The following is a 14,757-nucleotide window of genomic DNA, read 5'->3' on the forward strand; positions in this document are numbered from 1 at the left end:
ATTGAAGATGAATTTCTCCGCTATCTTGGAGGAACCAACTGCAAACTTTATAAAGATGAATTGCACAAGGAGTATGCATCAAATTGCTGAAAAGCATGTGCAAATATCATGCATGTGAACAGCTGCGTTTTGGTGTAAAGTTTTGTTAAGAATTCACCAATTTTCTCTGAGTTTCATCATTTATGGAACTCGTGACAATTTTTTCAACGTTACGAATTTGTTTTACAATACACCAGTTCATGTGTAAACTGTACCTTTAAACAGTATGGACTCTTTTGCAAAATCTAGTTTAGAACAGTTGACTGGAAGTAAGTGGCTACATTTACACTAGTGAGTCTAAACTTTTGATGGGTAGAATATATACCCTGGACGCCAGCGAACCAGTCTCGGCTAACTGCCCAAACGGACTCCACTGGGCAAGGAGAAAGCTGGTGTGAAACCTATATGAATTTAAAATAATTTCGTGTTTTGGTCCTCTGACAGGTAAAACACTTTCCTGTTTTGAAATATTAAACACATGGAGTCGATAGTTATAGCTGAAGACTACCTCTCTACCATGATTTGGTAGTTGGAACTCACGACTCTGAGTCCCTTACACTGCCGGCAAGTAAAACACTTTGGAAAGGAAGAATTATTGCGTACATTTTCCACTTTATTTCGGTTTTAGACAACAAACACAACCAGCACTAAAATGCAGAACATGGCCAACAAAGATACATAACAATGTATAAATATCAACAATGTCATCGTGATCGTTAAGTGATGTCGGGCGGTGGGGTAGCCTAGTGGTTAAAGCGTTGGCTCGTCATGCCGAAGACCCGGGTTCGAATCCCCCACATGGGTACAATGTGTGAAGCCCATTTCTGGTGTCCCCCCGCCGTGATATTGCTGGAATATTGCTAAAAGCGGCGTAAAACCAAACTCAGTCAATTAAGTAATGTCAGTCTCAAAAGAGTGACAACTTAAGTGGTGAAACATCTATTTCTAAGCACCGACTGCGCAAATATATGTTTTTCGTGGTTTTGGTCGACTTGGATTTCGACCGGAAGTGACGTAGTTGACTGGCGTAGTCCTCGTGCAGCATGGGAATGTAGGTGTTTGGTTGACACTGTCGCTGAAAGAAGAACAAGCACCTTTGTCAGTAACCTTACTTGTGTGATCTCTTGTAAAACACACGTTTGTGAAATACGTGATAATAATCAGACAAAAACAACTAGAGACATGGCGTTTCTAAGTTTACTCCTCCCCCAAGTTGCGCCTGTATTAGACGCAGCCAAAGTTTGAGTCGAGTATAATTACTTTACTGAAACAACAACTGTGAACGTACCTGATGTAGTTCATAGAAAGCCTTGTAACCGCCATCCAGTAAGTACACTTCCGGGTAGAAGAGGAACGGGTAGCGGTCGCTGTTCAACTTCCGGTCTAAACTCCGCAGATGGCGTAATCTGGGTTTAAGAAAGATTGCATCAGATGAGGAACATGTCGGTATGAAATGTGCATCACAGCGTAAAACTGCTTCGATGCCAAGTTTCGGTAAAAAATCTGAGACATGTTTAATTATTTCAGTACTTTGGTCCAGTTTATCAAAGTTAAGGGTCAGAGACAGATCAAACCATGTGCACATACAGTTTGGGTGCTCTCTCTGAGGAGAATTCACAGTGGAAGACCAGGATGTTCCGTTGAGTCGACTCCCTCCCTCGTAGGCTGGTGACTACTTCCGAGATTTGAGCCTCGTTGTGGAGATTGATGGCACCCTGTGAAAACAATTATATTGGGGATGATAAGATGGACAAAATGTCTAATAAACGTTATTAGCATTATTCATGTTCTTTACAGATATTACAGCATTGCAGTCTCATACATCAACAAATAACTTATAATTTACCTCTATATGACCACCCTCATATTCATATGGGTAGCGACAGTCGATGATCTGGTACCCGGAAATGACGTCATCGTATTTCCCTGTCAGTAGTTGACTGACTGTACGTGGGGACACTGACTTGAGATCCTTGTGTCGGCCTGTGATGGTCGGGAGCCTATGACACTGGAGAACAAGTAATGACTCCATTATACAATCAAATATGACAAACCAAAATAAATGAACGTCAGATCCCGTGGACCATTTCAGCAAAACTTGAGTTCTTTGTGAATATTTCCATGCATACATAGATTATTACCTTTGAGCCATCGCCAATCAGATTGATTTCCGCCTCCATTTTATCCACAGCTGATTTCATGGATTCGGGGGATTCCAAAATATAGAGCTCTTCACGACACATGACGTCATCACCTCTAGATCTCTTTGCTGTTGGGCTGTCATCCTCATCACGTGGTCGTTTTGGTGAGAATAAAGATTTTCTGACCGAACTGAAGTCGATGATTGTTTTTCGCGACAGAAAACAATTGAGAGGGGATCCCTGTAAATGGAGAAGGGGGAATACATTCATAATTGTGACAAGTTTCGTTTCGTTTTGTTTTGGATGGAGGCGGCAAATAGTCCAGCTATATGACCGCTGGACCAGAAAATCCAGTGATTGATAAACTGAGCAACGATACACGACGTCAGGGTGTGGTGACGCTCAATCCACCACCGAGTCAGACCACGGATCCCTTTGATCGCCTCTTAAGACCAGCACGGGTTCCTGGGGCCTAATCTATCCCATTCGTGACCAACTCTTGTTATTCCAGGACAAGCCGAATAGCGACTTCTTTGAGGTTACGGAAAGGGGCTAGTGGTGACAAATGAATCTATCACAGAGTCCGCAGGATCCTATGTTATGAAATATTAGGATGCATCCTGAAGGTGCATTGTTGGTTCGGTTCTTGGTAATGATATGGATATGTATACTCATGCCAATAATGGTTGTCACCCCCTCCCCACCCAAACCCCACACACACCTCACACTTCCCACCCACACCCCTATCCAATTAAAAAATTGAAGGGGTGACAACCATTATTGGCATGAGTATATTATGCGTTTACCCATATCTACCAACTCTAAAAGCATGTTTTCTGGGTCTGTGGAAATGGCAACACAGTCTGAGTTTTACCTCGGTATCACTCCCGTGAGATTCGAAACCGCTGTCACGTGAGTCATCGTCATCATCGAAAGTGAGGCTGCGAGGCAAGACGCCGGTATCTTCAGGAATAGAAAGACGACCAGATGTCACGTGATCAGGACTATCAAGACAAAGTGTGTTCATCAAGGACATTGCAGAAGGAGTCATTTTAACCTGAAAACAAATATCGACAGTGTTATAAAATGAGTCCAAATTCATATTATAAAGATACAACAGAAATGTTATTGATGTAGCCTCGCTGGAGTACAGCAAATAATATGTAGAATTTCTTCATCTCCATCCTTGGAAGATGTTGATGGAAGTTATCATGATTCTGGTTGTTTATAAACCAATACAACGTCTTGTAGGCGGAATCCTTACCCGTAGTGTCTGTCTTCCTGTTTTAGGCAGTGTAAAGTTTCTTGTTGTGACTGCCCCTGTGTCTTATACAACAGTAGTGAGATAATGATGCCCTCTTCAGTTTCAAAACTGTAAATATACCTACACACCGTGCCAATGACCTGATTACATACACAAACTAATTAACAACTACTGCATACTATCGTTAACACTTCAGTCTAATGACGGTGTAATAAGGCAAACAGCCTCTGTAACTCTGGAAACAACAAATCCTGACTAAAACGGAGCAATTATAGGAAGCTAGCACATTGTGAGAGTGACCAGCGCTCCAGCTTGGGAGGAACGGTGATGGCTTGTGTGTCCAGCGTTCCTATACGGGGGGAGGGGAGATTATCCCCCCGAGTGATAATCCAGGCAGTGGGGCATCAAATATACCGATAATTGAGGTTGGAATAAATGCACGAAGGATATGTATTAGATAACTGGTAGAAATTAGGCACACGCAGTGGAACAATATGACGGCTCGGTGCATTGTTTGGTGTAAGAAGACAGTGGTGGGGTGTTTGATTGGACAGTGGGAGAGACACAAGAGTGTGTGGCGAGAAGCTGCAAGATTGGGTCGTTAACAGTAATAACATCTATTTAAGATTATTACTGCGTTGTTGACGTAAACACAATCTGTTTTTCAGATGGGACATCATGAAATTTACGTTTCAAATAATTATAACAAGGATTCATTCTCAATTACATAATGTATATACTTGCTTAGATAGAACATAGTGTATGGTGGCTTCAGCAAACGTTGTGTCCACAGTGATATACACATTGACATAGTTTTATTTCCACTTCATGTTTTACATGTTTTATATATGATGCTTTCTAGATATTTATAGGTTCTATTTCATGTTAAACATCTATACATTGTCCAACATGCCACACTAATAAATACAAATACATACACACATACATACGTGTATATATACATATACACACATACATCATATATATACATATATACATACACATATATGTACATATATATAATATTTTCTATACATTGTCGAAAGTACAAACTTCAATTTCATTACATATTATAACATCGTATCCATATAATGTTCTCCATATAAGTGTCAAAGGCACAAACATCAACTTCCACCACATGTTAAACATGTTATAGGTTCAACGTTATCCCACATTGTCAAAAAATATAAGCATCGATTTCCACTTCATGCTAAACATGTTGTATATATAACATTCTCCAATATATTGTCGAGAGGATAAATATCAATGGCTATTGATACAGGTATATACACCATAGATAGAAGTAATATGCTTCCTTGTATTTATTGTAGCTTAATATCCACAGATCTTACCCAGATTGTATAACTTGCAGCAGACATAGGCTCAATATCTCTGTGGGTCACTTTAAAGTATGCAACTAGACAGGAGCCACTCAGTATATGAATCAATCAATCAATGGATGGATGGATGGATGAATATGCACACCACAAGGACACTTTAACTACGATGTGCTGTTTTGGTTTTATGTTGGAAGGACAATTTTGTTTACTTTTAATGTGGTAACTGTTGTATCGCATTATTGGAACTCAGTTAACGAGTTACCCGTAAGTTAGAAAATAGAACATCCGAAATAGATCCTTGACGGTCCGAATAACACCCATGCTGGTCGTAAATGGCGACAAAAGGGATCGGGTGGTCAGACTCGCTGATTTGGTACATGCCTGTCATATTTGCCTAACAGCGAAAATTGATGTCAATCACTGGATTGTCTCTGGTCCAGACTGAATTATTTACAGACCGCCGTCATATAGCTGGAAATACTGCTGAGTGCGGGATAAACCGCCACCACAACAAATAAACACCAGTGGCTTATAGAAGACTTCAAACTAAGTTTCCCTTTAGAAAAGTCTTTTTTGTTTAAAATTTGGATTTATTCTCATAGTTATTACTTTCCAAAATTCACAGGTATATCGACAATGTAGTTTAACATAGCATGCACTACTTTAATCTCGAAATCATCAAAGAATCTACTCAATATTTATATATCCTATTATTTGATAGAACGTCAACACAAGAGAGTGTGTATTATCGATTCATTTCAGCCAGGAGCGGGACAAAACCTGATCTAATAATTACAGTTTTAGTGTTTTGTGTACAGAAAGGTTAAGCAAACAGGAGAAAGTACGAAATTAAATATTGTATGATATTTTTGTCCACCAAATATCAAAGTCACAACGCAAAACAAATTTTATGCATCGTGTTGGGGGTTGCATCAACGTGTTCAGCGCCGTCGCCTCCAACACTCAGGATGTTTCGTCCAAATAGAGCTGAAATAGCGCTATACCGTTGAAATCAGTATTGAACTTAAACAGTTCAAAATATACTCTCCCAAAAAAGAAACGCATCATGAAAATAGCAATTTCATATAGCAAATGAATTAAAACGTGATTCATTTTACAAAAGGTTTTGCTCTGTTTATGAGTCCCATCCGTAAAATACCCGCATATAACAGCATGATTTTCAATTTCGGTGTGTAGTGTGACAGAATACACAATTCACATGCAATGCACGTGAAAGTTGGGGATCAGATGGTCTCAATGATGGGTATAAAAGGTTGATCGCTCTCTCTGTCGATTATCCACTGTATTTGGTATATTGTTGACGAACAAATGTCACGTCATATCGCCATTGGTTTGTTTGAAGCTGGCCAGTCTCAACGTGCAGTTGCCCGACGCATGAATGTTCACCAAAGCACCATTTCACGGCTCTGGAGAGATATCGCCGGCAGAATGCGGTAGCAGATGCCCCTCGTAGTGGGCGACCTCGAGCGACCACTGCGGCGCAGAATCGCTACATCCGGGTACATCACCTGCTTCATCGAACAGCTACGGCGACCAGTACCGCTCGACAAATACCCTGATTGAGGAGGCCGTCAGGAACAGGTTGAGAGAGGCTTGTTTACGTGCCAGAAGACCTTATTTTGGCCCTGTGCTTCGACAACAACATCGTAGACATCGAGTTCAATGGTGCACCAACGTTCAGGCCTGGAACCTACCGAATTGGCGTAGAATCTGGTTCAGTGATGAATCACGATTTCTATTGGAACGACGCGATGGAAGAATGCGGGTGTACACCAGACGTCGACGTGAACGTTTCGCCGACGCTTGCGTTTCCCCCAGGTGGACAGATTCGGCCGGGACAGTGTTATGATGTGGGGAACGATCACCTGCCGTAGGAGAAGTGATTTGGTGATGATCCAGGGCAACCTGACAGCTCAACGGTACTGTGACGAAATCCTACGCCCACACCTCCTTCCAATCATTGATCGCCAGAGGGAGTTGTTTCAACAGGACAATGCCAGGCCCCAAACAGCACGTCACACTCAGAGACTTCCTCCAGAACCACAACATCAATGTGCTCCCCTGGCCCTCAAGATCACCGGACTTAAACCCGATCTAACATCTGTGGGATGCCCTGGACAGACGGGTGCGACGCCATAACCCTCAACCCCAGACACTTCCAGCAACTCTCGCACAGGCACTACAGGCAGAGTGGGCTGCGAATGGGCAACACGAGATTCTGAGACTTATTCGTTCGATGCCGAGGCGATGCCGTGCAGTTCTGGATGCCCACGGTGGTCACACGAGGTATTGACTTCAGCGCCACCACACGTCTCCATGTGACACTCAAACTGACTTTCTCGAGTTGGTGCCAAAGATGGATAAGTCTGCATTCCCAGTGTGCAATTTCGCTATATTTCATTGACTCATAAAGCCTACAAGATGTTTCAAATTAACATAAAAATACAGTTGAAATTCCTATATGCGTTTCTTTTTGGGAGAGTATGTGTATTTGGCATAAACATTGTGTCTATCTTCACAAATTAAAAGCATTAACAATATTTGAACACTCATAGTGTAACCAATATTTCTAATAAAACTACCATGGATTTGTTTTGGGAAAAGAACATTTAATGACTGTGTTATCATTTGATAACGTTTGTATATATACTCAAAGGCAAAAGAAACGTCTTGAAATGACATTTAAGTATCAGTGAAGCATTTGAACATATTTTTATAAAATATACAATTCAGAAGTCAAGTTTGAGAAAAACATGAATCGTGGTCGTATAGCCTGTTTTGCCCAATAAAAGTATTGTTTGAGATTGAGGTTAGAAATGTTTTGTTTGTGGAAAGTGAAGGGTTCGCACACAAAGACAACATTGAAATCGAGATGCACGCATCTTGCATGCATTCAGGTATAAATTGCCGGCTTGAATGGCAAACATTCACTTGTTTTCTGAACACAGCAGCTATGGCTAGGATAAAGAGAGGTGTTGATGGACGATATGACGGTCCTGGCGACGTGATGTTACATGGGATCGACTCACTACGTGGACGGTCATCATGCTGTTGGGGCATGTATCGCTGTCTCAGACGTTCTATCGTTCGTACGCTGCAATTGAAGTCATTAGCAATGACTCGAGCACGTTGACCACCGTCTAGACGTCCAATGGCTTGTTGCCGTTGATCTCGCGTTAACATAGCCATAGCTGCTGTGTTCAGAAAACAAATGAACTTGACTTCCGGTGTAAATTTAAAAACAAATACTTAATTGATACTTAATGTCATTTCCAATATTACGACGTTTCTTTTGCCTTTCAGTATATTCCACACAATGGCTAGCTTTAATAGGTAGAAGAAATATCTAAAAGCCAGTATCTGCAAAACTTGGAACTGGTATGGAGGGTTCGGGGCGCTGGGGTAGCCTTTGTGGTTAATGCGTTCGCTTATCACCACGAAGACCGGGCCTGATTCCCAGTATGGGTAAAATGAAGTCTGTTTGTGGAGTCCGCCGCCGTGATATTGTTTGAATACTGCTACAAGCAGCGTTAAACCAAATTCTCTTAAACTCACTCACTCACTCAAGCGGTCTCGTAACGCAAACAATTTTTAAAAACTTTTCTTGTGAAAAGTATATCTTCTCGCTCAAAAGGTATTCAAGCTTGTTCTCAAATTTAGAACTACAATCCATACCCTGCCAAGCTGAAACCGGGTCGCTGGTACACTATTTCGGGAACGGGTGTGTCAACTACCTAACTCGCATGATCAGGGGAAGGAGTTTCACTCTCTTGTCAGGGAGCGGGTATTTTAAGTTGGATAACCCTAATCCCTTTCACATTTGTGAATAAAATATGTTGAAATCAAATCAAGCCCTTCTCCAGTAAGCAAGTCGTCACAATCCGAAAGCAAATCTGTTCAAATTCTCAAAAAGAGAGAAAACATTTCTTTTGAAAATAATTTATATACTGTTTAAACATGTTACTGTTGAAACTTAATACCATATCCTGTCATCTTAAAATGAATTGTTAAGAACTCCCCTGCGCTGGATACAATTGCTAAAACAAAAACCCAGTCAGATAAAGTTTTATGTCTATTTTTTATTATTTATTTTTATTTATTTTGTTCAAATTTGTATTCCTCTAAAGATGTTACATGAGACATACATGGTGTATATGCATTGTACAGGACATGAGAAATATGTATGGTATATATATATAATTATATATTATATAATTACAGGGCTGTAGCCGGTAAAGTCACATTTCCAATAGTTTAATAAATTAAGGCATTACCGTAACCGGTATAAGAGTGTCCCCATGTATAATATTGTTTTCACAAGAAACGAATAATCTTTCCTACTCACAAACGTGTTGTTTAAGCAATACCGGTAAAGGACTGTTCCTACACTAAACACTAAAAAAGAAACGTTACCCTCTTACCTTAATGAATTACTTAAAACTATCAAAGATATGTTAGAAGGTATTAGTTTACAAGAGAGCTTAACAACACAGCTTTATGCAAATCCACGAACCAAGGTTATCAAACGCATTCATATTTCATATTTGGGTGAAATGCATCTTTTTACAGAAGAGTTAAATTGTCCTATTTTCGACCATGCCGAAATAAACCAATAACAATGATTTAGATGTCCAAAGAAAGGTTGAAATAAAATTCTGCTTTGAGACAGACATAAACCATCTAAAGTCACCTTTTTTCAATTCTTAAAACAAGTAACAACTGTTGTAGTAGAGTGTAAAATTGTAAAAGAATCATTCCTATGATTTCAGTCTTTAAAAAAGATTTTCTGCTGATTTGCATTAGGTGAAAACATAAAGTACAACGTATCTTTGATATCGTGAAAATGTGTTTAGGAACACAACAACTTATCGTTTGTTAACATTTTGTGCTTACCGGAAGTAACATTGTTCTCCATTTTCTGTACACACACAGCAATATCAATCACCAAAACGTAGAAATATTCAAGCAGTATTTGCATCAATTTCACGTACAGAATGATTTTATAGGGTATAAAGAGAACCTAGAATGTCCAGATTAATCTAACTGATTTCGAAAACCAGGGACACCAGTACCAACAATCTAGAAGGATGGCACAATAAGGTAAAGAGACTTGTCCAGAAGTGCCACCCTGACACCTTAAGAGAGATGAGTAAAGCAGCTCTTTCAGCGTGAGCGGTCTCTCACAGAGGGTTGCTGTCCTGAGACTATCTGACCAGTGGACAGCAGCACCTTCACGAAGAAAGAAATATAATACGCTCGTATTGCATCACTGAGAGACCAAACTTCTGAACCAACACCTCGAGTGACATGGAGTATACGGGACCATGTGGGCGGACTCCTTTAAATGCTGGGTAGGGGGCAAAAATGAATGTTTGTAAATGATGTTTTGTGATCTTACGCCATTTTATCTGGTTTGGCAAACAAACTACACATTATTATGTTTTTGGCTAGATTAGTTAAAAGCTAACGCAGAAAAAACAGGCTAATATGGATAGGGTCAAAACAACAACCCCATCTGGTTATCATTGAAATTATTATGTTTAAAGCCAGATTAAGAGGGTATTAACCACTATTATGTGATAACCCAGCAAAAGATATATCTAAAATACCTATTAGTATATTACATGTGATATTGCTTGCCAATTATAGAAATGAAATATGTTCTTGTGATCTAATTGATAAATGTTCTTGTATGACCTACATGTATTAGGAAACATGTCTTATTATGATTAAATGCAGTAACGTTTTGTACAATGTTTTTGACAACAACAAATTGATGACGAGGATGTTGTGTACGATGTTTTGTATAATGAATTATGACAACAACAAACAGCCAGGATGTTGTGTATGATCTAATGTATTATGACAACCATATCTTTTAAAAAAAAATGTTTTACAGGATTAAGAATTTTGGCTATCTGTTACATGCATATTGTGAAATGTGGTTTTCCCGGCCTGTAACCTGTTTGAATCACTAAATATGTTTTGCTACTCCATGCTCACGCAAACATACAGCCAAGTAATTATACCGGAAAGCCTTCTGATATCCACTTGTTCAACGTCTTCTGATGGTACACACTGTCAGAGGCAGTCATCTTACATTCCTTTGTTTTCCAGCCAAACAACGAGTTTTAATCTTCAATGGATGTTATTTATTAACTGTGTAACTATATTTACACATTCGCCTAATGCCTAAAGAAAGCAAATTGAACCACTGTCTTCCTCTCCTGCCTGGTCCAGTGTGTTGGTACAAACATCGCCTCTAATACTGTGTATTATTGCTGATACTGCTAGCATTGTTAACTAATCTTGCATAGGCAATTGCACATTGTCACGTGTAGCATGAAGCACCCATCACCCATTTCCAGGCTATCATCAGCATTTATTACAACTTTCAATTATCGGTTTATGTTTGAGTGCCCGCCTGGATTATCACTCAGGGGGAATAATCTCCCTCATCCCCGTATAGAAACAGCTGGACACACAAGCCATCACCGTTTCCTCCCCAAGCTGGAGCGCTGGTCACTCACAAGGTGCTAGCTTCCTATAATTGCTCCGTTTTAGTCGGGTTTGTTGTTTCAGAGTTACAGACGCTGTTTGCCTTATTACACCGTCATTAGACTGAAGTTGTTAACGATAGTATGCAGTATTTGTTAATTAGTTTGTGTATGTAATCAGGTCATTGATGGTGTGTAGGTATATATATACAGTTTTGGGAAACTGCAGAGAGGGCATCATTATCTAACTACTGTTGTGGCGCATAAGACACAGGGCAGTCACAACAAGAAACTTTACACTGCTTCCAAAACAGGAAGACATAGACACTACGGGTAAAGGATTTCCGCCACAAGACGTTATAATGGTTTGCTTACAACCAGAATCATGATAACTTCCATCAACATCTTCGGGCAGGATGGAGATAAAAAATCACATATTATTTGATGTACTTCAGCAGTGCTACATCAGTTACATTTCTGTTGTATCTTAATAATATGAATTTGGACCTTATTTTATAACACTGTCGATATTTGTTTTCAGGTTAAATGACCCCTTCTGCAATGTCCTTGATGAACACACTTTGCCTTGATAGTCCTGATCATGCGTGACATCTGGCCGTCTTTTCTATTCCTGAAGATACCGGCGTCTTGCCTCGCAGCCTCACTTTCGATGATGACGATGACTCACTGTGACAGCGGTTTCGAATCTCACGGAAGTGATTCCGAGGGTAAGAAAGTCAAACTGTGTTACTATTTCCCACAGATCAAGAAAACATGCTTTTTAAAGTTTGGCAAGTATGGGTAAACACACGATACACATCCATATCTTTACCAAGAACCAAATGCAAACAATGCACCTTCAGAGAGTAATCTTAATATTCCCTAACATAGGATCCTGGGGACTCTGGGATAGATTAGGCCCCAGGAACCCGTGCACAGTAGTCTTAAGAGGCGATGAAAGGGATCCGTGGTCTGACTCGGTGGTGGATTGAGGCGTCACCATACCCTGACACGTCGTGTATTGTTCTCATTTTATCAATCACTGGATTTTTCTGGTCCAGCGGTCATATATGGCTGGACTATTTCCTTACTCTACCAAAAACAAAACAAAACGAAACCTGTTACAGGTATGAATGTATTCCCCTTCTCCATTTTACAGGGATCCCCTCTCAATTGTTTTTCTGTCGATCGGAACAATCACCGACTTCAGTTCAGTCAAAAATCTTTATTCTCACCACAAAACGGCCACGTGATGAGGATGACAGCCAACTGCAAAGAGATCTAGAGGTGATGACGTCATGTGTGTCGTGAAGAGCTCTATATTTTTGGAATCCCCAATCCATGAAATCAGCTGTGCGTGGATAAAATGGAGGCGGAAATCAATCTGATTGGCGATGGCTCAAAGGTAATAATCTATGTATGCATGGAAATATTTATAAAGCACTGAAGTTTTGCTGAAATGGTCCACGGGATCTGACGCTCATTTTATTTTGGTTTGTCATATTTGATTGTATAATGAAGTCATTATTTTGTTCTCCAGTGTCACAGGCTCCCGACCATCACAGGCCGACACAAGGATCTCAAGTCAGTGTCTCCACGCACAGTCAGTCAACTGCTGACAGGGAAATACGATGACGTCATTTCCGGGTATGCAGATCATCGACTGTCGCTACCCATATGAATATGCTGAGGGTGGTCATATAGTAAATAAATAATAGAAGTTATTTTGTTGTCATTTGAGACTGTAACAATGATGTAAATATCTAGTCTATCTATCTAGAACATAAACATCCCTAATAAAGGTCCAGTAGACATTCTGTGCATCTTGTCATCCCCAAATCCACGTTCTTACAGGGTGCCATCAATCTCACAACGAGGCCCAAATCTCGGAGTTAGTCACCAGCCTACAGAGAGGGAGTCGACTCAACGGAACATCCTGGTTTTTCCACTGTGAGATTCTCCTCAGAGAGAGCGCCCAAACTGTAAGTTGCCCTTGTGTACCTGGTTTGATCTGTCTCTCTTCTCTCACCTTTAACTTTGTTAAAACTGACCCGAAAACCTTGGCATTGAAACAGTTTTACGCTGTGATGCACATTTCATAACGACATGTGTTCCTCAACTGATGCAATCTTTCTTAAACCCAGATTACGCCATCTGCGGAGTTTAGACCGGAAGTTGAACAGCGACCGCTACCCGTTCCTCTTCTACCCGGAAGTGTACCTACTGGATGGCGGTTACAAGGCTTTCTATGAACAACATCAGGTGCGTTCACAGTTGTTGTTTCAGTAAAGTAATTATACTCGACTCAAACTTTGGCTAAATCTAAAACGAGCAACAACTTGGCAGAGGAGTAAACTTAGAAACGCCATATCTAGTTTTTATATTTGTATTAATACATCACGCATTTTCAAACGTTTGCTTTACAAGAGATCACACAAGTATAAGGTTACTGACAAAGGTGCTCGTTGTTTCAGCGACAGTGTCAACCAAACACCTACATTCCCCATGCTGCACGAGGACTACGCCAGTCAACTACCGTCACTTCCGGTCTAAGTCCAAGACGAACAAGACCGCGAAAACAGATATTTGCTGCGCAGTCGGAGCTTAGAAATAGATGTTTCACCACTAAAGTTTTCACACTTATGAGGCTGACATCACTTAACGATCACGATGACATTGTTGATATTTATATATTGTTATGTATCTTTAACTTGTTGATTGTTTTCTGCATATAGTGCTGGTTGTCTGTGGTATAAATCTGAAATAAAGTTGGGAAATATACGCACCCACTTCTTCTATCAATATGTTTCAAGATTTACAACTGACTTGCTTTCGCTTGTGTTTTGTGACGGATGTAAGTAGGACACGCTCACCTTGTGAGATTACTATTTGATAGTCTCTCCAAAACCGTGCAATAGGTGAAGATAATGAGTTTGGGTTTACGCCGCTTGTAGCAATATTCCAGCAATATCACGTCAGGGGACAACCAGAAATGGGCTTCGCCACATTGTACCCATGTGGAGAATCGATCCGGGCCTTCGGCGTGACGAGATGAGTGCTTTAACCACTAGAGTACCCCCACTCCTGTTTGCCGTCACTGTAAAACGACGTTCCACATATACGAGTATCGATCCCTTGTGAAGCGATCCCGTGTAATGTACACGTGTTTAGTGTGTGGAACGTCGTTTTGCAGTGACGGCAAGAGCAGGGTGGGGTGGCTACTCGCTCATCGCAGAGCTGAATCATTCATCGGCTGAAGATTTATCAAAATAATGATCTCACAAGGTGACGTGTCCCCATCCGTCTAAACTAAGCGAAAGTTAGTAGTATTGACTGAAAGAAAGTAGGGTGCTGGCACAATCAATATAAAATACATAATATACTATAATATCAGCTAATGCACATCGTAATCATAATGTCAACTGAGTAATTAGCCTTCGCTCGCGACTGCACCG

General features: G+C 40.5%; 1 protein-coding gene across 1 annotated transcript; it reads right to left on the reverse strand.

Annotated features, from left to right (window-relative positions):
- Positions 1 to 946: 946 nt before the first annotated feature.
- Positions 947 to 10,900, reverse strand: LOC124284799 (M-phase inducer phosphatase 3-like). The gene is made up of 7 exons (XM_046720909.1): positions 10,835 to 10,900; positions 3,055 to 3,237; positions 2,181 to 2,420; positions 1,886 to 2,047; positions 1,627 to 1,754; positions 1,328 to 1,445; positions 947 to 1,114 (listed from the first exon to the last, which is right to left on the reverse strand). The coding sequence occupies exons 1-7, from the start codon at positions 10,898 to 10,900 to the stop codon at positions 947 to 949; spliced, it is 1,065 nt and encodes a 354-aa protein (XP_046576865.1).
- Between the last annotated feature and the right edge of the window lie 3,857 nt (positions 10,901 to 14,757).

Source organism: Haliotis rubra, unplaced genomic scaffold (assembly GCF_003918875.1).
Source record: "Haliotis rubra isolate DU_JTF1 unplaced genomic scaffold, ASM391887v1 Scf345, whole genome shotgun sequence".
NCBI lineage: Eukaryota > Metazoa > Mollusca > Gastropoda > Lepetellida > Haliotidae > Haliotis > Haliotis rubra.